General features: G+C 43.5%; 3 protein-coding genes and 1 pseudogene across 4 annotated transcripts in view; 3 read left to right on the top strand and 1 right to left on the bottom strand.

Moving 5' to 3' along the window:
* Positions 1-79: 79 nt before the first annotated feature.
* LOC115104000 (zinc finger protein 808-like) lies at positions 80-3,476 on the top strand. The gene is made up of 4 exons (XM_029625118.2): positions 80-538; positions 712-824; positions 1,113-1,215; positions 1,444-3,476. The coding sequence occupies exons 1-4, from the start codon at positions 283-285 to the stop codon at positions 2,367-2,369; spliced, it is 1,398 nt and encodes a 465-aa protein (XP_029480978.2). The 5' UTR covers positions 80-282; the 3' UTR covers positions 2,370-3,476.
* A 55-nt stretch (positions 3,477-3,531) lies between these two features.
* Positions 3,532-9,647, bottom strand: LOC115104002 (zinc finger protein 24-like). 2 transcript variants are annotated; one of them, XM_065006400.1, is made up of 5 exons: positions 9,215-9,642; positions 8,685-8,772; positions 6,481-6,617; positions 6,063-6,168; positions 3,532-4,635 (listed from the first exon to the last, which is right to left on the bottom strand). In XM_065006400.1, exons 3-5 carry the CDS (start codon positions 6,565-6,567, stop codon positions 3,992-3,994), a joined length of 837 nt encoding a protein of 278 aa, XP_064862472.1. In that variant the 5' UTR covers positions 6,568-6,617; positions 8,685-8,772; positions 9,215-9,642; the 3' UTR covers positions 3,532-3,991. The 2 variants fall into 2 exon arrangements, with proteins under 2 accessions (XP_064862472.1, XP_029480979.1); XM_029625119.2 differs by lacking the exon at positions 8,685-8,772 and having other exon boundaries at positions 9,215-9,647.
* A 2,616-nt stretch (positions 9,648-12,263) lies between these two features.
* On the top strand, positions 12,264-16,702 carry LOC115103486 (6-phosphogluconolactonase-like; annotated as a pseudogene).
* Positions 16,703-16,842: 140 nt separating this feature from the next.
* The window catches only part of LOC115103999 (procollagen galactosyltransferase 1-like), a 38,527-nt gene continuing 33,355 nt past the window's right edge, over positions 16,843-22,014 (top strand). The window contains exon 1 of the mRNA XM_029625117.2: positions 16,843-17,232. Coding sequence (XP_029480977.2) covers positions 17,015-17,232 — 218 coding nt within the window. The 5' untranslated portion in view covers positions 16,843-17,014. The remainder of the gene's footprint in view (positions 17,233-22,014) is intronic.

The raw sequence follows: 22,014 nt of genomic DNA, 5'->3' as shown, positions 1-22,014 counted from the left end.
GATATATGTTTAATCAAATTACTGTAATGTATTCCGTTTAACAAAAAAAATCGAGTTAACATCTGTTTTTATCCACATGTACGCTATTGTAATCTGTGTACGTCATACATATGCGTCGGCCGGAAGTTGAATTTCCATTACCTCTTGTTTTTGTTCCCGGTTAGATACTGTTCAGCAGCTGGGTTAGGTACGCTTTTTGTGTTCGAAATTGGCGAGATATTTGGTTAGTTTAAACAACTTTAATATCAATTCAAACGGTGTTTGGACAATTAACGCAGAGCCATGTCTAAACGCGCTTCTTTTCACACACAACTGTCCTCCATCATGGAAATACTGTCTAGAACCGCAATGGCTCATGTGTGTAAACTGGTTGACGACGAATACGCAGGAATATCTTTAGAAAATGAGTCTCTCACTGAGAAATTGCATAATCTGGAAAGTGAACTGACAATTGTGAAAAGCACAGCTCCCAAGCTGGCTGGAAACTATCGCTCTGTTGGTGTTCAAACTGGTGAAACTATCACCAGAGTAGACAGAGGTATGTTGTGGTCCTCTTATAATGCATCCGTGACGAGGGTGCATGCAGAATGGGGATCTTATAGTCTTCATTCCTTTCCATTTTAGTCTATACAGTGTCTTCACCCTATAGGGGACAATGTGTTTATGACACAGTATGCCCAAGTGTCAATTCAGTTCTGCCTTCTCTTCCAGGGCTAAACGGATCCCCCACCATTGAAGGAATATTTGGGAAGGAATGGTGTCTTGATCTATGGAACCATGGGGATCCCAACAGCACAGAGAACAGTCCACAACACACTGCCAAAGTGAGTGAGGAGACTGAGGAGTTTTCCTTGCCTCGTCTGCTGTCCTTCATCTACACTGATATGAGAAAGCACTAGGCAGGATTGTGGAAACCAACAGAGGACTCAGGCTTACCAGAGGACATGCTGTCAGATGCCCAGCTCTTTGAAATGAGTGAATCCGAGGCTACCCTACATTATGGACACTTACTCTTTCTGTCATATTTAGAAGTCTTATTCCTTCAATGCATTTTATTATTTAGTGTCTGCATTTTTCAAGTGGCTCTAAAAATATTTATCTTATTCTCGTAGTCAACAGGGGTGCCTTCAGGCCAAGCTGATGTTAAAGAGGAGGATTTTGAGGTGGAAATCATAAACAGAGACCCACAGGAAAGACCAACAATAATTTTAGATGGTAAGTTGTTAGAGGTTTTAATCTGAGATTTTTGATTTGCCTGGCTGGTGTAGTGCTAAATCATATAGGTTTAACTCTATGCGTTTGATACCATGCACAGTTATAAGCCAATGTGACTCTTATTTGGTCATCATGGAGGTTGGACATTGCTTTTCATGAATAGCTGGACAGGCAATCGAAACCACAACTCTTATTTGTATTATTTTTGTATTTGATCTGTTGCTTCAGGAGATGACGACTTAGTGGACAATGGAAGAGAAGGGCCCTCCAACGTGTATCCATCCTTTGATTCCTTCCGGCAGGACAGGCCAGAGAGACGGGATAAACAGGTACTGGAGATGTCTACTACGGATGTCTCCACAGGACACACTTTACGTTTCATATCCATCGACGGATTGGAGGAGGAATATGGCGAACATGTCTTTCCCATTGAGGACGATGAGACAAATGAGTTCCTACCAGACGATACCGAGCTGTTGCCCAACGAAGGACAAGATGAACACATCACAAAGCCAACGTATGCAAAGAAGTCTTTAGCAAAGTCAAAAAGCAAAGCTGGGAAGACTTTCAGTTACTTTAACCGGTTTAACTTGCACTCCCATAGTAAATCCGACACAAACAAGTTAAGTTGTGTGATTTGTAAGAAGACTTTCTTGCGGCAGAACCATTTGACGATGCATATGAAATCTCACAAGTCACTGTACTGCAGTGTGTGTAAGAACTATTATCCTGGGAAAACTCAGCTCAAAAAACACAAATGTGTTGCTCCCGATTATCTGGCCTCGAACAGCTCAAAGTACTTTTGTCATTACTGCGGCAAGTCTTTCAGCTGTCCGTCAAGCCTGAGGATACACCACCTGGTGCACACTGGAGAGAGACCCCACACGTGCACTGTCTGCGGGAGAGGATTCACACAGAAGGGCAATCTGAAATGTCACATGCGCCTTCACACTGGTGAGAAACCGTTCAAATGCCTCACATGTGAAATTGGTTTTACCCAGAAAGTATACCTCACTCAGCACTTGGCCAAAGCTCACGGTCAAAAGGAAGAAAATAAGAAAAAGAAGCAAGTGCACAAATGTTCTATGTGTCAGTTGTCTTTTGTCAATCAGCAACTGCTCCAAACACACATGGCTGTTCATAAAAATAAATGAAGTATTTTTGGTTGATTGCAATACTCTTGACTTGAAGGGGCAATCTACAGTTGCTACATCCATAACTTATTTATGCCTCATGAGCTTAGTTGAACTGTTGTACACCATCAGAACCCAAAATAAGCTTGTAAATAAACACTTTACATTTTAGTCATTTAGCAGACGCTCTTATCCAGAGCGACTAACAGGAGCAATTAGGGTTAAGTTCCTTGCTCATGGGCACATCGACAGCTTTTTCATCTTATCAGCTCTGCGATTTGATCCAGTGACCTTTTGGTTACTGGCCCAACGCTCTCAGCCACTAGGCTACATGCCACTCTAAATAGCCTCAAAACATGGTTAAAACTATAATTTTGGTATGGATGGTCAGTCCTTGCAGCCATAGCTCTATGAATTTGAGTGGTTAGCCTACATTTCTCAAGGCCCAGCACTCAGCTTTTTACTGAAACTGGTGGGGAGGCCTCTTTATCTGAACTGCTGATTGCCCCTTTAAAGGATTGTGTGTCTGCTCAAACTGGAGAACCAAATACTGTCTAATGTACGTCATACTTCACAATATTGGCGCGACCTTAACCCAACGACCTTGTCAAGGGGTTCGGATCTGGATGCTGGACCTGGGAGTCCCAGTCGGGAGACCCCCCCCCCCCCTCCCAAATACGCTACAGTATGTTGTAGCCTTTAAGTGTATTTTTTATTACACTTAATTTGTCTGAATTAGCTACAACACTAACAGGATGTTTTAGGCGATCTGGTATGATTTACCTACAAAAGGTAAATTATGAAGTTTTATTTTGCAAAGAACGTGGTGCATAAGTATTGCACTATTCATAAGTACTGTAATGTTCACTTACCACTGTTCTATATTTTAGGCTCAAGGATTGAACCTGCCAATGTTTGGTGCAAGATGGCAGTTGGTACTGTATCTGCATTGTCCTCTGTATACATTGGTACAATTGACATAAGATCTCATGAAATGGATGTTTTCCATTTCTGTTCCCAGCAGTGCATTTTGTACATAATGCTTCCATGATTGTGTCAGTTGTTTTTCTGGAATATTTATCTGCTGTAAACTTTCATAATTAAAGCAGCATTAAGGGTATAACTTCATCTTTGCCATGTTTACATTTTTATAATATGTAATGTGAACAAATAAGTAAATGTATTACTGTACGCGTTACTTTAATTTCATAATTCAGGACAGAAAATTATTTTGCACACGTTTACATGATCGGTCTACCACACTGGCATTCTTCACAGTAGCACAAACAACTGGTATCAGGACAACCACTGTTCAAAAATGTCACTCAAATCTCTTCATCTAACAGTGGGGCATAGTCTCTTGCCAATTGTGTGACAAGAAGGCACAGTGTGTGTGCAATCCTACGGACGGCGCAGAGGGAAAACTTGAATGGAACAGTTCTCTGCCATGTAGTGAAGAGTAACAGCTGGGTAATGTTCATAAGGGCACACAGTAGCGCAACAGTTTAAAAACAAACGTGACCTACTGAAAACCACCATGATTACAATAAGGTTAAAGATGTTTCGGTTGCCAGTTTTCAAAACAAGGTTGAAATATAAATTAAAAACAAATTGACAATATAAAATTACTACTCCCTAATCCCTTAATTGAAACATTGGTGTGTGTTAAAACCGTGTTTATAGGTGTAGCTCTTCCCACAGTCGACACAGCTATAAGGCTTCTCCCCAGTGTGACTCCGGAGGTGGACGTTCAACGAACTCTTCTGAGAGAAACTCTTCCCACATTCTGTGCAACTGTAGGGTTTCTCTCCGGAGTGTGTACGCTGATGCAGCTTCAGGTACGTCTTCTGAGCGAATCGCTTCCCGCAAACTGTGCAGCCAAACGGTTTCTCTCCAGAGTGGCGTCTGATGTGGACTTTCAAGTAGCTTAAATAACCAAAGCTCTTCCCACAAAACAAACAGTCAAACTGCTGCTTCGGGTCTTTTCCAGTTCCCTGCTGGAGGCTTGGCCGGTTTCTTGGTGCGTATGTGTTGCGGGGAGGATAGTCCATGTACATTCCATCGGCTGTGTCAGGGCCAGGCTCTGGTGTGTTGTCAACCAGACCAGCCAGAGTGGGGTCTTCCATGAGGCTCTCAACGGATGTGGGCTGCTCTGTGTCAGGCTGTACCTGATGGCTGCCTGCAGGGTCAGGCATTGAAGGGTATGTGTTCAAGTCCCCCTGGTATAGGTGAAGTTGACTGGCAGCTGTTCTCTCTACTGCTGGAGCATCCTCCACTGCTACACTCCCTGTACAGTACAAATGAAAACAATCTCAACACCGGCATCACAGCTGTGAAACAATTCAATAACCAGTCCCATATAGGGCTGTTGCAGTGACCATATTACTGCCACAGCGGCAGTCATGACGGCAGTAAAATTCTATGTGACAATCGAGTCATGGTAATCTCCTTAGTAGTACCCAACTCGCTAATTCATCAGGTCGCTAACGGCCTGGTACTCAGGGCACTACTTCGCCTCCAACCACAGACAATGCAAACGCAATCAAAAAAATCACATCAAAACAGTATGTGCTTTTAAAACTGAGATTGTTGAACTTCTTTCTTCAAATTGATCAATAGGTTGAAACATTGGAAAACATGTTACTATCCTTGTTCCTGAACAGATTTCACTTGGTTTCCCAAATTAAGCACGGGGTAGCTGCAGGAACAGGGTTGGAGAGCCCTTGGCATAAAGAGTACAGGGGGTATCATATGTGGCGCAGTGAAATTACTGGAGTAGCCTACCCAACATGAGTGAAAAACATACAGACGGTAAAGTTTCCTCCACTTTTACAGTGCATATGGATGACATGTCTTTATTTTTTATCTTGCCTCGGTTCTTGCCCATTTGATAAATGAGGATTTATAAATCTAAACTGATTTCCATAGCAGTAAAGACTAGATTAAATTGAGAAAAGTCTGATGGGTGAAAATATGATCACTTGATGAGAGAACAGCATGTGCAACCTGAGGCAAGAGCACAAGCAGCCCATACGTCTTAATTTCTAAGGCTTGTAATCGTTCACAACTAAAGTTGCCAAATAACTCTAAATCTAGCGTATATGACCCGTTTCAAATTATACATTTTACGCTCAACATAGCCACTTCATATGAGCAACATCCATTCTATTTAGGTAAGTTCAATTATATTCTTCTTACTTTAAAATCATATAATAGTAAAATACTGGCACGCATCTTATAAGCATATCTTGTCTGCTAAATAAAAAAGCCTATGGCGTGGTGCATAGCCAGATAACATACAGTAAGTAGTCCAACTCATTTGGTTCCTCTGAAATACATTTTCTTAATTTCATAATGTTTCTTTAGCTCTGCCTAAAAGAATTAATTTATTGTGATTTGTAGTCAATTGATTTATTCATCTTTTTTTTTAAATGGAGACTTTCCAAAGGCACGCATCAGTGGCTTGTATGAGTGGAGCCTGGCGATTAACAGTCAATTACCGTGAGACCAGCAGTCGTTTGCATGACAATAACAGGCTGACAAAATGTAATGACCGCCACAGCCCTATTTCCTTAAACTAGTCATAGTAGCATACAATGCATATCCAGAGACTGACTTACAATTGCAACTTGCCCCCATCCGTCATGAAAGGATGTTGTTTATTTTACATATGAATGAGCTGTCAGAATTTCTCAATGATCACGACACACATACTTTTTCTGTTGCTTGCATGTCCCCTCTGCTGGTCCACTGGCTGATCCTCAAACAGCTCTTCTTTGATAAACACCAACTCGGGCTCATTGTCCACCAAGTCTATTGCCTACACAAGACAGGTGAGTGACCGTTATTAGACAACACATGGTTCTTTTTTTATTCCGACTGTAACAGAAGAACCTTTGAAACCTTTGTTGTGATCCAAGAGTATAACCCTTCCCAGTCCCAATTCGCTCCTTAACCCTTGGATCTGAATAGGTATAAACACCAGTGGGGGTGTGTAGCGCTTCCGAAATATTGCTTGGTTTGTCACCTTACAGATCTGCAAACATTGTAGGACTAAGGTCAGGGGAAGGGAACAAAGTAGGACAGCCTGGCTAGCAGAGATGCACTATTCAAGGATATTAATACATCTGACCTGAGTGATGTCACCATCGCCCAAAATGACCGATCCAATTGTCTCTTTATCCTGAGGGATAGAGTCTCCATTTCTCCATAGGTCCATGCACCAGTCCTTACCAAAGACACCCTCTATGGCGGGGGCAGACTGCTTCTCTGAAAATGGAAACGTCTATCATGAATATACTGACCGTGGCTGAACCAGCATCCATTCATCTTCCCATTAAACAGCTCTGCAAGCGTTTTAATGTCCAAATATGCAGGCAACTATCGTCATTTACTGCTGTTACGCCCGCCCGGTATGTACTTCCAAAAAAGGTTTAAATAAAAATTGACAAGCAACCGAAAAAAAATAATTAAATATTGTTTTTTTTACCAGAAGAGGTGCCTTTTGGTAGCTCTTCCAGTGAAAAACAATACATTGAAAAAAATTCTGGTTGCTTATACATTTCTATTTAGACCTTTTTTGGAAGTACATATATGCTTGCAGATTTGTCTAATGGGAAGATGAATGGAAGCATTGTGGGCATAGAGAGATTTGTCATATCAAATCAAAATGTATTTGTCACTTGCTTTGTAAATAACAGGTGTAGACTAACAGTGAAATGCTTGCTTACGGTTCCTTTCCCAACAATGTCGTTAAATAAAAAATACATGTTTTAATAATAATAAAAACAGTGACATACGGAATAAATAAATACACAGTGAATAACTTCTAAAAATAACATGGCTATATACAGCGAATACCCGTACTGAGTCAATGTGCAGGGGTACGAGGTAATTAAGGTAGCTATGTACATATAGGTAGGGGTAAAGTGACTAGGCAATGGGGTAGATATTAGACCGTGGCAGCAGCGTATGTAGTCCGGGTAGCCATTTGATTTGCTATTTAGAAGTCTTGTTTAGTAGGCTTATGTCTTGGGGGTAGAAGCTGTTCAGGGTCCTGTTGGTTCCAGACTTATGCACTGGAACTACTTGCCGTGCGGTAGCAGAAAACAGCCTATATCGCTTGGGGGGGCTGGAGTCTGCAAATTTTTGGGTTCTTCCTCTGACACTGCCTGGTAGAGGTCCTCGATGGCAGGGAGCTCGGCCTCAGTGATATACTGGGCCTTACGCGCCACCCTCTGTAGCGCCTTGCGGTGAGGTGCCTTGCAGTTGCCATTCCAATGCATTGATGCAGCCAGTCAAGATCCTCTTAATGGTGCAGCTGTAGAACTTTGAGGATCTGAGGGCCCATGCCAAATCTTTTCAGCCTCCTGAGGGGGGAAGAGGTGCTGTCATGCCCTCTTCACAAATGTGTGGACCATGTTAATTCCTTAGTGATGTGGACACCAAGAAATTTGAAGCTCTCGACCCTCTACACTATTGCCCCATCGATGTGGATGGGGGCATACTCACCCCTCTGTTCCTGTAGTCCACGATCAGCTCCTTTCTCTTGCTGACGTTGAGGGAGAGGTTGTTGCAATGGCACCACATTGCCAGGTCTCTGACTAAGCACACAACCCTGAGGGGCCCCGGGTTGATGGTCAGTGTGGCAGATGTGTTGTTGCCTACCCTCACCGCCTGGAGGGGAACAGCCCATCAGGAAGTCCAAGATCCAGTTGATGAGGGAGGTGATCAGTCCCAGGGTCCTGAGCTTGGTGATGAGCTTGGAGGGGACTATGATGTTGAATGCTGAGCTCTAGTCAATGAACAGCATTCTTACATAGGTATTCCATTTATCCAAATGGCTGAGGGCAGTGTGGAGTGCAATAGAGATTGCGTCATCTGTTTGAGCAATGGCCAGCCTTTCAAAGCATTTATATACATGCAAGTGTTACAGAGTGATAGTAATTTAGGCAGGTTACGTTGGAATTCTTGGTCAAGGGGACTATGGTAGTCTGCTTGAAACAAGTTTGTATTACAGACCAGGTTAGGGATAGGTTGAAAATGTCAGTGAAGACACTTGCCAGCTGCTCAGCACATGCTTTGAGTACACTTCCTGGTAATCCGTCTGGACTTTAAAGTCTCCCCTGGTTCAGATCTAACTAGTACATTAGTAGATCCAATTAGTACATATTGATAATCAGATCGTCTGGCGTGGGAAGTTTGTTAAGACACCCACACTCATTATGAACGTTAAAATGCATCGCTTGCGGTATGATTTTGAAAACATAAGGGACGCATATTTCATATCCGCGAGAAATAATTTTCAAAAATCAAAAAGGTTAAATTACTACACACCTTCTCATTGTTAGGGTTCTGACAGTGCCAAATGTCCATGTTTACATCGCTTGATTACGGAAAACACCTGGAAGACGTCTCCGAACACCTTGGTGTAAACGGAAGATGGACGCAACAAACATGTTGTCACCGAAAAATACTGTCGGCTGCAACTGTGTTAAAACAGTGCAGTAACGTTAACTGTACAATTTGAATTTGTTTCATGTTTTTGATGTGATATGAAAGTAGAGAGCTTTATGTTTCTAGAACTGTACCCGAAATTGAGAATTGAGTCACGTTTAGATGGAGTACGTGGCTGTTCGGCCGATGTCACATAAAAAGTTAACAAAAACCAACAATGTACTGATTACATTAACCAAAGAACAGCCCGCAATTACACAGAACAATGTGTGCAGCTATTCTTTGGGTGCTGAAGCCCGCCCACACTTATCTAAGTCGTAAATCATGCAATGTATTTTAATCGGCTACAGTTGCTAGCTAGCAACCTATCATGGATTAAAGATATCTAACCTTAGTCTAAAAATGCTCACCTCGGTTCTCAGTTGCTTGATGCGTAAATATTTGTCCCGAGACCTGAACTCCATGCTGACAACGGCTGGCAATGACCCTTTTACGTTCGTGCAGTTTTACCGTCTTTAATTCAATCTCTAGCAGGTAACATTTCTTCTTTAATGCCTCGTTCTCGTTCATGTGTTGTTGGGATATTTCAGAACGGAGAACCGCCGAGCACTCGTCGACAAGTTTGCCAATTTCAACCACAGCAGCTTTGCTTAGCATTTCCATAATGGAAACTAACTGGGTCTGAAAACTTCCCCTATTTATCAACGTATTCATGGTTTTGTTTTTAAAAAGAAACTAAGTCCAACGCGTATGATAGGCTGGCTATATTAATAAAACTGAATAATAATAGACATTGATTGGGTGGCTAGCTAGCTCAAACAGACCAGAGATAATAGATAAATTAGGAGATAGGAATCCCATTAGAAAAATAATGGATAACCTATAAAACGTATCACCAGCAGACTCTCGACCAATCGCGTTCAAGTTGTCACGCAGTTGCTAAACTAATCTTCACGCAATCCCTTCTCAAAGTCGGGGTATGCCTATTTTCCTCGACAGTACGTATATGTCACGATGCAAAATATATTACAGAGAACACGTTAAATATCTCACATCTCGGAAAATATTTGTAATGTTGTACTTCTTGTTGACGAATATTGGGGTTTTGCGTTAGCGCCCAATTGACTCCCATTCACTCATTGAAAGAAAATATTATACTATATATATACATATACAAGGAGTATTTATATATATATATATATATATAAATAAATAATCCTTGTCCCAGAATCACCCAGAATACACCGCGCGACTCATTGACGACGCGTGAGCAACGTAGATAATGGGCGTTAATAAGAATGCAATGAAGTTTCCTATCTTCTATCTTCTCCTACCATCTCTGAATAGACCTCTCACTCATTAATCGAAACATTACCGCATTGAATTGTGGGATACTTTACCGTAAAGCATTAAGTAAAGGTCACGATGACTTTTTTTTCACGGACACTTCTGTTGAGCTTTATTTCATGGTTTACTGTCAAATATCCCACAATTCAATGCAGTAATGTTTAGAGCCAATTTTAAAAAAAACTAGACACCTTGGCAGTTGGCTGTTACTTTCAGGTCTATATTTCACCTCCAAACCCATTTGAAATTAGGAAAAATATGACAGACAGCAAAATAGAGACCTAGCAAATGTTGAAAAAGGGACACCTTTATTTTTCTGAAAAGCAAAAACTTCTATTCTATGAGGAAAACTTTTAATGACTGAAGTCCATCAAATCCACTGCAGAGGCTGGTTGGTTGGTACTAGTACTCATGGTCTATTTTACCATCTGTCCTCTTGAAAACTGGACTCACTGGAAACATGCATGCTGAACTCTGTATGTACACCCATGTGTTTCTTAAGGTTACAGTTTTTAGTAAATCCCTTCCCACATTTCACACAAACATAAGGTTTTTCTCCAGTGTGGGTGCGCTGGTGCATATCGAGAGTGCATTTTTGAATGAAGCTCTTGCCGCAGTCGAGGCAGCGATATGGTTTTTCTCCAGTATGGGTGCGTTGGTGGGTATAAAGATGCCCTTTCTGTGCGTATCTCTTTCCACACAGCGTGCATCGGTACGGTTTCTCTCCAGTGTGACTTCGCTGGTGTATTTCCAGCTGACTGTAACACCTGAAGTTCTTGCCACATTGCATACAGCCAAATCTTTTAGCTCCTGACATTCTCAGGCTGTGGATCTTCATGTTTGACTTTGCCACACTGAAACTCTGAAAGGGCACATTTGTTATACCACCAGAGCTGTTTCCAGTTATGGAGTTTCTCTGTGCAGCAGGTGTGATCTGCTGTGCATCCTGGCTCTGTGAACATGCAGGCGGCATCCAATGTGTGTCCAGGTCCTCCAATTGCACTCTGGATGAGGGCGGAGTGCTGTGGTTCACTTGGCTCTCAGTAAGCATAGGGTGTTTGTCTGAGCCGTCTGGACAATGCTGATGCACATCAAGACACCCAACATCTGTATCAAGTGATGTTGCTGCTTCTGTTTGACACAGGAAGGCATGTATATGTATATATTTTAGAACAGAATTAAACAGTTAAATCTTTATTCAGTTACACAAGACAAGCCAATGCTTCTACATTTTGCCTATTGTATTATTGCACTAGATTACCCAACCGTCTAGGTTACCCAACTGTTCAGCAATGCCAACACAAGTCATTGTCCTCCCTGACAGTGTACTATTTGGCACCCAGGCCCTCATGTGATTTAACCCATCAACACTCACCCTTTTCATTTATGACTTCAGTCTTTGGCCCACTACCCCATATGTCCACCTCTGAAGGTTCCTCCTTGATCACAATCAACTTAGGCTGGTCTCTCACCACTGTGGTAGGCTTTAGGGTAAATAACAATAGCTCAGCAAAAAATGGTAACTAGAAGGACATTACAGTAAGGCTACTTGACAGAAGGAATGACAGTTCATAACTTACCACTGTTTCCAAAACAAGAGCACTATCTTCAACCGGATGGATGACGTGCATCTCTTGGGGAGGACAAATGTTTTCCCAGGAACTCTCACTAAGCATACAAGAAAACAAATATATTACATTCTGACAGATAAAAAAGGTTGGGTTCAATCAATAAATAAAGTATTTGATACAATTATTTTTTACATCAGCATTTATCAAGAACTACTTTACAGTTACCCAGCCTAAACCCAAAGAGCAAGCAGAAGCCACAGGATTCAAGCAGCACAGGGTTTCATGCAGAATCATTCTAATATCTGTGATTTGTGGCCAGTATAATCCAGACCTGGGTTAAAAACTATAGCAAATTAGGCATGTGCACTTTGGGGACTAAACACAGCACACGTATTTGACCCAGATATATTCACATACACACACAATTACATTACCTGCCCATGGAATATTGAATAAGAGTCAACTTTGCAAACCTTTTTTTGATTGCAGGTCTTTTGGGCTCAGACTGAGTTATTTCACAATAATCGTTCATTGAACCGTCTCTCACTCTTATTGGTGTTTTCGTGCGTGTATCTGCGGTTGCGTGCTGCCTGTGCCCTCGGTCGATCCAAAGCAAATTCTCCATCAACTGCAGTTTCTCTGTAAGTGCTGCTATTTCATTCCGACCACGCGTTATTTCCAATTTTAAAACCTTTGATTCGATGTCGACCAGTTTGCTTATTTCTGAAACAGCTGTTTTTGATAACGCGTCCATGACTGAAACGAGCTGTGCTTGAAAACAAAAAGCTGTCGACATTTTGGCAAAAGTATATATACAACTAAAATATGCTGATAACTGTATGTATTACTTTCAACGAGCTGTCAAATATTTAGTTTGTTAAATATAACAATGTGTGCCTCGAGTTCTTTGTACAAACATGCACACAACAAAGACACATGGTTCCATCTACAGGATCGGAGGGGAAATCGCAGCAAAGACAAGTGGCAACTTTGTATCTAAAAAGCATTTGGGAGAATAATTTTAGAACATTTTAATTTAACAACTACCATAACTATATCGAGTAAAAGGAGGTTAAATTATTATAAGTAGTTCATAAACTGTTAATTATCAGTTCGTTGATTTCCATCTAATATTGTATACGATCCAGATAATCAAAGACGATTATAGTGTACTAAAGACAGTTTTTAGGCTTAAATCCATATACAGTGCACATAACACACATAGGATTTGAGGTAATCACATTCACTACAATTACCAGAATGCAACATAACAGGGCGGTCCTGGATATTTGATTGGCTAGTGGATGAATAGTTTCAGGAAGTGCTGCGAGTGGCAAAATGTTCGCCGACCCAAAAAAAAAATCCCACAAGATTAACTTTGAGTAAAATGTTGCTTTTCCACACGCTTTATTATGGCTAATAGTATGAATTTGATACCTGTCTGGAACTGGTAAGCTTCACCTACTCTCCATATTGAGATGCAAGCTGTCAATGACACTGCAAAGCTCTTTTACATGCACCACAGTGGACACTATTACAACGTGCATCGGTGAGATTCTGCTAATAAATCAGACTGTTATACCAGTTTCTGGTTACACAGCCTGAAACTAAGCACTGCAAAAATTTGGAAAGTTTCTGTACAAGCCAGAATGTTTAATACAATTACATTTTAACTTAGGCTGATGTACAGGCAATGGAAAGCGTAGTCACATTGGGACTACAGTGAGATGTGAAGTTCTGCCGAAGAGTACTCACCATCATCATCATTATTATTATAGACCAGTCCAGTCTTGGCTTTTTTTCTATATTTATTGGTAGCTGGCCTTTTTCTCTGGAATTGGGGAAATTCTGCAATATCATGGGGAATTGTAAAACAATGATGTGGATTGACAGTGACACTTCCTCCTTGCTGGTATAGTAAGTGCATCCCTGATTATAAAATAAAATGTTTTCCGTTACCTCAACCTTCTTTCCTTTCCCTCTTCTTCAGCAGCAGAGCTTGGTCCAGCTCTGGCTCACCTGGTAGCATCTCGGGCTGACAAGGCCCTGTTGGACCATGGCCAGTTCTCCCTGGGCCTCTCAGGGGGCAGCTTGGTGTCCATGCTCAGCAAGGAGCTGCCCGCCCTGCCAGACCTGGACTGCAGCCACTGGCTAGTAGGTTTCTGTTTTGACAGGCTGGTTCCCTTTGACGATGGAGAGAGTACCTATGGACTGCACAAGGTAACAGAATCTCATAGTTTACTGGTCCTTGCCTCGGCAGCTGCATATATTAAAATCACAGAGTTTACTGTAAACCTGATATGTAGAAAAGATAACAATTAATATACACTGAATGTACAAAATATTAGGAACATCTGCTCTTTCCATGCTAGACTGACCCGGTGAAGGCTATGATCCCCTATTGATGTCAGTTGTTAAATCCACTTCAATCAGTGTAGATGAAGGGGAGGAGACAGGTTAAAGAAGGACAATTGAGACATGGATTGTGTGCAGAATCGCAAGACTCAACTTCTCTGCTGATTTGGTGCCCTGTCTACCACGCTGTGAACAGTGTGAAGGGAACCCGTGCAGATACTTTGTGCGACTGTGTGAGAGCAAAGTGTTGCATCTCGTTCATCTCAATATCTCCAGTGCTGCTTGTGGCAACGTAAATTCACTGAGTCCTGAAGGAGGATATCTCTGTGTTTGATCTGTTGCTGCTGGACATGGGGCCTGATGGACACACCTGTTCCCTCTTCCCAGACCATCCCCCGTTGTAGGTGAGCATAGTCTACAGCCCAGTTTCAGGTCGTCTTTATTGCACTGTAGCCATGTTGACTCCCAGGTTGTCTTTTTTTGCAGTCGCGTTGCACTGTTTATCAAATCTCACAATGCCTGGAGAAGTGTTTAGCATTTTATATGATAAAGAAATCTTCTCAGGCGACCTGGAACGCCACCTGTATCACTCATTAGGTTGTAATTCTGGTATCAAAGGAGCTAAAACGGATAACTATTTACATTAATGTTACTAATACGTCTTCTTTTTTTATCCATATGGTCTTGTGAAGATCAGATCATGACATTACATCTGTTCTCAATGGGGGTTAAAAAACGTTAAAAAGGCGTTGCTTGGTCTGGGTGTAATTAAAGCTGTTAGGTACTATTCTCATCAGATAGTCTTTCATGAAGGAAGAACTGTCTTCTGTTATGGGAGATCAGAAAACCCTCAGCATACATGTCCCAAGCAGCCACCCTCTCCCAGTTTCATGTTATCTGAACTGGAAATGAGCCATAACCACTCTACAGTTAGTTGAATACAAATAGTTATGTTTAGCACATGTAAGGGAAGACGTTCATGTTGACACAAACATAATGTATTGTAGTGCAAAGCCATGAATGCATGATTGCAAATTACTGTCATACTGACATATGGGGCTTTTAACCATGTTAGAAAATCTCACACCACTTCAAACACCCGTTGTTATAAATCCCCCTGGGAACCCACCCTTCAGTCTATCATAATTAGAACATATTTTAAAGACACTTAAAGATAATATGCAGTAGGTTAAAATATGGATTCAGAGGTTTGGGGCTATAAATGAACGTATAGCCAGTATTTTGTGACCTCTCAGTGTAAGGTTTTAAAAAATGATCTTTAGATTCTTCCTTTCAGTTAATTCAAGTCTGGTTCTGACCAGTAGAGTGTTTATTTAATGTGTTTCGGCACACACATGGATACACCTGTCCTGCCATGCATGTGTTGTTTTAGTCACTCCACTGGCTATGTATGGACCGTTCTTGTATTTTGGGTTTACTCCTCTTTTAGGAAACCTAGAAAATTGTGGCCCCAATCTGTGACTCGCCCAAGCCCCCACCACAACGTGTGACCATGACATTTCCCATTGTGAACTTAGCCCATTGTGTGGTCTTTGTGTCAACAGGGGGCAGCAAAGCACCAGTGCTAAAGGTACTATATCCTATCCTCCATTACTGGCATCCTCTCTGACTCAATAATATCTAACCCTGATCCTAACCTATTAAGCATCAAGAAATGTCACTATGAAGACTTGATTCAGGTAATTTGTATTTATGTTTACCTGTAATTTACTGTTTAAAAAAAATATATATCCCAAAAATAGATCTCACTGTAAAACAGTAATGGATTGAGAGCATTTCTGTGGTTGTTGATAACACTACTACAAGTGAGCTTTTCCTTTCAAGTGCTGGAGGGTGGTGAAGGCCAGAGTGGTCCCCAGCCACGGTGAACTGTTCTGGCTCACAGATGAACCAGCCACTGCTTCCTTGACACTCCAAATGGAGAGACCAGGCTCTGCAGCAAAACTCTAAAGACCAAAGAGAAGGACAAAAAGGAGCTCAGAAACTCAACACCCACAGAGAAAAATGTGCAGGATATCACTGAACATTCCTGTTTCTATTTGACAGTGTTATGTTTTAGGCATGAGATTAAACCCTACCTACCAGGAAAATGGGATTTAAGTGAATTCATGAATGAATAGGAAAAACATTGGATTGTTTACACATCAGTTGTAGAACGGTGCTGAATGTATGTATAATTATGGGGAAACCATTTGAAGTAGTTGCTGGATGATTCATTCCAGAGGAAACGGTGTAATGTCATAATAATACAAATAGATTTACTGTTAAAGTTTCAGGGTTATTTAGTGTGTACTATCTCATGGAATTGTATGGGATTCCAACAAGCTACTTGTATGGTAGCCTCAGCCAGAAAGTGTTTACTTTGTTACTAATCTGTTGACCGCTGTACTTTGAAGTCCGACTTTGCATTGGACTATCAGTGGGCGTTAAAATGGATGACATGCACTTCTGTCTAGCCAAAACATTTATGATTTTGATGATAAACTGAAATGGCACATGCCCTTCATGGCTAAAGGTTACAGTGATGAAAATAAGTGAATATTTGTACAGAATTATTATCAATATTAACATTACAAATCGATTAATAAAGGTTAAAAAAATCAATTTGTTCAATTCGCAATAGTTTCCACATGTAAAAAGGATTATTCAACCTGTCATAAACTTGCTGTTACATTGTAACAACCACCGTGTAATTTAGGCCCATCCCCTTTAAACATTGAACGACATTCCCTTTAATCCTCTGGTTGAGTAGAGCCTGAGACTATTTGCAGCGTTGTCACTGAGGTGTTGCGTTTTTGTCGGTGGTGACATATTTTCATGAAAGGGCTTCAAGTCAGTGAAATATTTGCTCTTTCTGCATAGTGTGCGTCTTTGTTAGTGTATAACTTGCTTTTTCTCCATTTGCTGTGCTTTGCGATGCACCGGTACATCTTCCTTCTGTCCACCGCCCTGACGTTACTGTTCTCCGGACCAGCTCAAGGATACTTCCCCGAAGAACGCTGGAGCCCCGAATCACCACTTCTTGCCCCTCGGGTCCTCATTGCCCTTGTCTGCCGCAACTCTGAACATTCTCTGCCTTATTTCCTTGGAACTATCGAACGTCTGAATTATCCCAAGGACCGCGTGGCAGTTTGGTAAGTTTCTCAGTTTAAATGTGAGGTATGGTCTCTGTTTTATGATGGTATTGCTGAGGCTAGCATGTTCGATAGCTAACGTTACTGTAATTTACAATGGCAGGGTGTCATATTCCTCGTTACTGGTCAATTTGATTATTTTTAGATGACAGTCAAAAGCAACTTTCCTAGCTCCAACCACATTGTACATATGCAACATCAGAATTACAGCTATCATCACAAAGGTTCCGGAAAGATGAATCCAGTCGAGGTGGGCGCGACTTTCATTGAGTCTTGCACTGCCTGGGAAAGTATTTAGGGGGAAAACGGGGTTGTCATTTTCCTGCAACGTCACCATATTCTCGAATTAATTACGTTGAGTGTCCTGCATGGTGCATAGTGTTCAATTGAATTGGTCATGTTTGGCATTTCTGTTGAGGTAGTAGCAGCTACTACTGTCCAGTGCCTACGTGGTAATAATTCACCCATTGGAAACACAGAAAGGATAGAGCCCCCTCCTTGTAACTAACTAGCTGAGACCTGTCTATCCGTCTTCTACTGTATTTCTCCTCACCTTTGCCAAGTAGAGCATATACCCCCAGTCTGCAGACTGTCCACTAGTCAGATTTATGAACGTGTCGCCCTAAGGGATAGGCAAGATACTGATCAAATAGTTAAGCTATTAAACTGAGATGATGACTACAGGAAATATAGCCACAGAAAATCTCTTGATTGTCCCCCATGATGAAAGCGGGGAGGGGACTGTGGATCTTTGTATTTTAGCAGTCTAAATGAGTGGGTGGTGGGATGGAGGTCAATTGGAGTATTTCTTGGTATTAACCTCCAGGTCAGATAAAGTACTGTGTAGCCTATTGCTAAACAGTGTATTGATGATGTTTTGAGGTAAATAAAAATAAACAATAACTTGGAACCTCTACTATGGTTAGGCTACTACTGATATAGATATATTGTTAGTGAATGAGTTGTGTACAGGCCAATGTACTTGGACTGACTAGGGCGTGGGTGATGTTGGTTTTCGCGACTGGTCGAGCACCAGTACACACTACCAAATGCGCTATTTTTCAGATGTTGCCCTACCGGAGTTACACACTCATAGCGTCACTGCTATTAGACTCACGACATACTATGGAACGCCGTTTTGGTCTTTGCGTGTCAAAAAAGATACACGTCAAATAACACTATTTGACAATAGCACTATTTGACGCGTTAAATAAGCTTTTAATTCTAGAATGTTGTGTGTTCTGAATTTGCACGTGCAAGCCAAGCGCCACCGCTGCTATCAGTATGTCAACGACTTCTTCCGAAGTCGGTTCCTCTCCTTGTTCGGGCGGTGTTCAGGAGGTTGATGTCACCAGTCTTCTAGCCATAGCCGATCCATTTTTCATTTTCCATTTGTTTTGTCTTGTTTTCCCACACACCTGGTTTTCATTCCCTCATTACGTGTTGTGTATTTAACCGTCTGTTCCCCCCATGTCTTTGTGCGGAATTGTTTGTTGTAGTGATTGTGCACATTGTTTTCTGGTGCGCAACGGGTTTTGTACCCATACGTTGTTATTCTGGATGCCGGTGGTTTTGTATATAAACTGCTCCGGTTATTACCCAGTTCTGCTCTCCTGCGTCTGACTTCTCTGCCACCAGTTAAGCACCCCTTACAGAATTCCACACCAAATCTATGGAGTCAGCAGGAGCAGGTGCCCCTGCTATGGGGGTTGAGGAGCGCGTCCAGGAACACACAGTGATGTTCCACCATCTCAGCGCCGCCATGGACCGCATCGTCCAAGCTATGGACGGGGAGAGACGGGGAGTTTCTCTGGCACCTCCACCAGCACAACAGGGGCCTCCACTACTCGCTCCCCCTGCACCCGGTTCCAGTGGGATTCGCCGGGATGGCTGCTCGCTGCCAGGGTTTCCTGCTTCATTTGGAATTATACCTGGCCACCGTCCACCCGGCTCCTTAGGGCCGTGAAAGGGTGTCCGTCCTCGTCTCATGTCTCTCGGGGAAAGCCCTGGAGTGGGCCAACGCCGTGTGGGTGGAGGGAGATGTGGTGCTGGAGCACTTTGAGGAGTTCACCTGTTGTTTCCGGGCAGTCTTCGACCACCTGCCCGAGGGCAGAGCGGCGGGTGAACGTCTTCCACCTGCGGCAGGGTACGAGGAGCGCACAGGAGTTCGCTTTGGACTTTCGGACCCTGGCTGCCGGAGCGGGATGGAATGACAGGGCCCTGATCGACCAGTATCGTTGCAGTTTGCACGAGGACGTCCGTCTAGAGTTGGCCTGCAGGGACACCCCCTCACCTTCTACCAGCTGGTGGACCTGTCCATTCAGCTGGATAACCTGCTGGCTACCCGTGGACGTCCAGAGCGGGGTCTGTCCGTTCCATCCCCCAGCAACACTGCTCCAATGCCCAAGGAGTTGGGAGGGGAGACCGGAGGAAGTTCCGTCTCGTGCACCATCTGTGGCCGCAGAGGTCACACTGCCAGTCGGTGCCGGGTTGGTTCCTCTGGTGGTCGAGGCAGCAGGAAGGGCATTCTGGCATCACCCCAGGTGAGAAGGCACGATTCTCACCCAGAGCCCTCTGTTGCACACATGTTTGTGTTTGTTACTTTTCCTGAGTTTTCCTCGCATTCCCAGCATAAAGCGCTCGTCGATTCAGGCGCGGCTGGGAATTTTATAGACAGATCATTTGCACATAGTTTACATCGTTCCTGTGGCTATGCCCTTCTCAGTTCACGCTTTAGACAGTCGGCCATTAGGGTCAGGGTTAATTAGAGAGGCCACCACTCCTCTGGGCATGGTGACGCAGGGGGGGTCACACGGAGAGAATCAGTCCCTTTCTCATTGACTCTCCTGCGTTTCCCGTTGTGCTAGGCCTACCCTGGTTAGCTTGTCATGACCTCACTGTTTCACGGCAACGGAGGGCTCACACAGGGTGGTCGCGAGAGTGCTTGGGGAGGTGTTTAGGGGTTTCCGTAGGTGCTACTGTGGTAAGTCCAGCCCAGGTCTCCACCGTGCGCATTCCCCCCGACTATGCCGATTTGGCTCTCGCCTTCTCCAAAAATAAGGCGACTTACCATCCCATAGACGGGGGGATTGTGCGATAAATCTCCTGGTAGACGCCGCACTTCCCAGGAGTCACGTGTTTCCCCTGTCGTCACAGGCGGAGACAGCGGCTATGGAAACATATGTCTCCGAATCCCTGTGTCGGGTACATTCGGTCCTCCACTTCACCCGCCTCCTCGAGTTTCTTTTTTGTGAAGAAGAAGAAGGAGGGAGGTCTGCGCCCGTGTATTAACTACCGAGACCTAAATCAGATCACGGTGAGGTACAGTTACCCGCTACCTCTTATCACCACAGTGATTGAGTCAATGCACGGGGCGCGCTTCTTTACCAAACTAGATCTCAGGAGTGCTTACAACCTGGTGCATATCCGGGAGGGAGACGAGTGGAAGACAGCGTTCAGTACGACCTCAGGGCATTATGAGTACCTCGTCATGCCGTACGGGTTGATGAATGCTCCATCAGTCTTCCAAGCCTTTGTAGACAAGATTTTCAGGGACCTGCACGGGCAGGGTGTAGTGGTGTATATTGATGACATTCTGATTTACTCCGCTACACGCGTGTGTCCCTGGTGCGCAGGGTGCTTGGTCGACTGTTGGAGCATGACCTGTACGCCAAGGCTGAGAAATGCCTGTTCTTCCAACAGTCTGTCTCCTTCCTAGGGTACCGCATTTCCACCTCGGGTGGAGATGGAGAGTGACCGCATCTCAGCCGTGCGTAATTGGCCGACTCCCACCACGCTAAAGAAGGTGCAGCGGTTTCTAGGGTTTGCCAATTACTATCGGAGGTTTATCCGGGGTTTTGGTCAGGTAGCGGCTCCCATGACCTCACTGGTGAAGGGGGGACCGGTATGTTTGCAGTGATCGGCTGAGATAGCCAGGGCTTTTGGTCACCTGAGGGCTCTGTTTACCTCTGCTCCCGTGCTGGCCCATCCGAATCCCTCTTTGGCATTCATAGTGGAGGTGGATAGGAGCCGTGAGCTCTCAGCGCTCGGGTAAGTCACCGACGCTCCGCCCCTGTGCCTTCTTTTCGAGGAAGCTCAGCCCGGCGGAGCAAAACTATGACGTGGGGGACCGGGAGCTGTTGGCTGTCGTCAAGGCTTGAAGGCGTGGAGACATTGGCTTGAGGGGGATAAACACCCTTTTCTCATCTGGACTGACCACCGCAATCTGGAGTACATCCGGGCGGCGAGGAGACTGAACCCTCGCCAGGCAAGGTGGGACATGTTTTTCACCCGTTTTGTGTTCACCCTTTCTTACAGACCAGGTTCCCAGAACGTGAAGGCAGACTCACTGTCCCGGCTATATGACACAGAGGAGCAGCATTTTCACTTTTGGATGAATAGCGTGCCCAGAGAACTGCCTCCTACTCAGTCCCAGATGCTAATATATTAATATTTGCATTGGATAGAAAACACTCTGAAGTTTCTAAAACTGTTTGAATGATGTCTGTGAGTATAACAGAACTCATATGGCAGGCAAAAACCTGAGAAAAAATCATCCAAACAGGAAGTGAGTAATCTGAGGTTTGTAGTTTTTGAACTCCGCCCCTATCGAATTCACATATGGGTTATGTTGCACTTCCTAAGGCTTCCACTAGATGTCAACCGTCTTTAGAACATTGTTTCAGGCTTCGCCTGTGAAATGGGGCCGGATGGGAGCTGTTTCACTAAGGGGTCTGCCAGCAGCCTCGTTCTCAGTCACGCGCATTTCACATGAGATATCTC

This window comes from Oncorhynchus nerka, linkage group LG21 (genome assembly GCF_034236695.1).
Source record: "Oncorhynchus nerka isolate Pitt River linkage group LG21, Oner_Uvic_2.0, whole genome shotgun sequence".
Lineage (NCBI taxonomy): Eukaryota > Metazoa > Chordata > Actinopteri > Salmoniformes > Salmonidae > Oncorhynchus > Oncorhynchus nerka.
The sequence above is the reverse complement of the archived record's forward strand: the minus strand, read 5'-3'. Positions and strand labels throughout refer to the sequence as shown.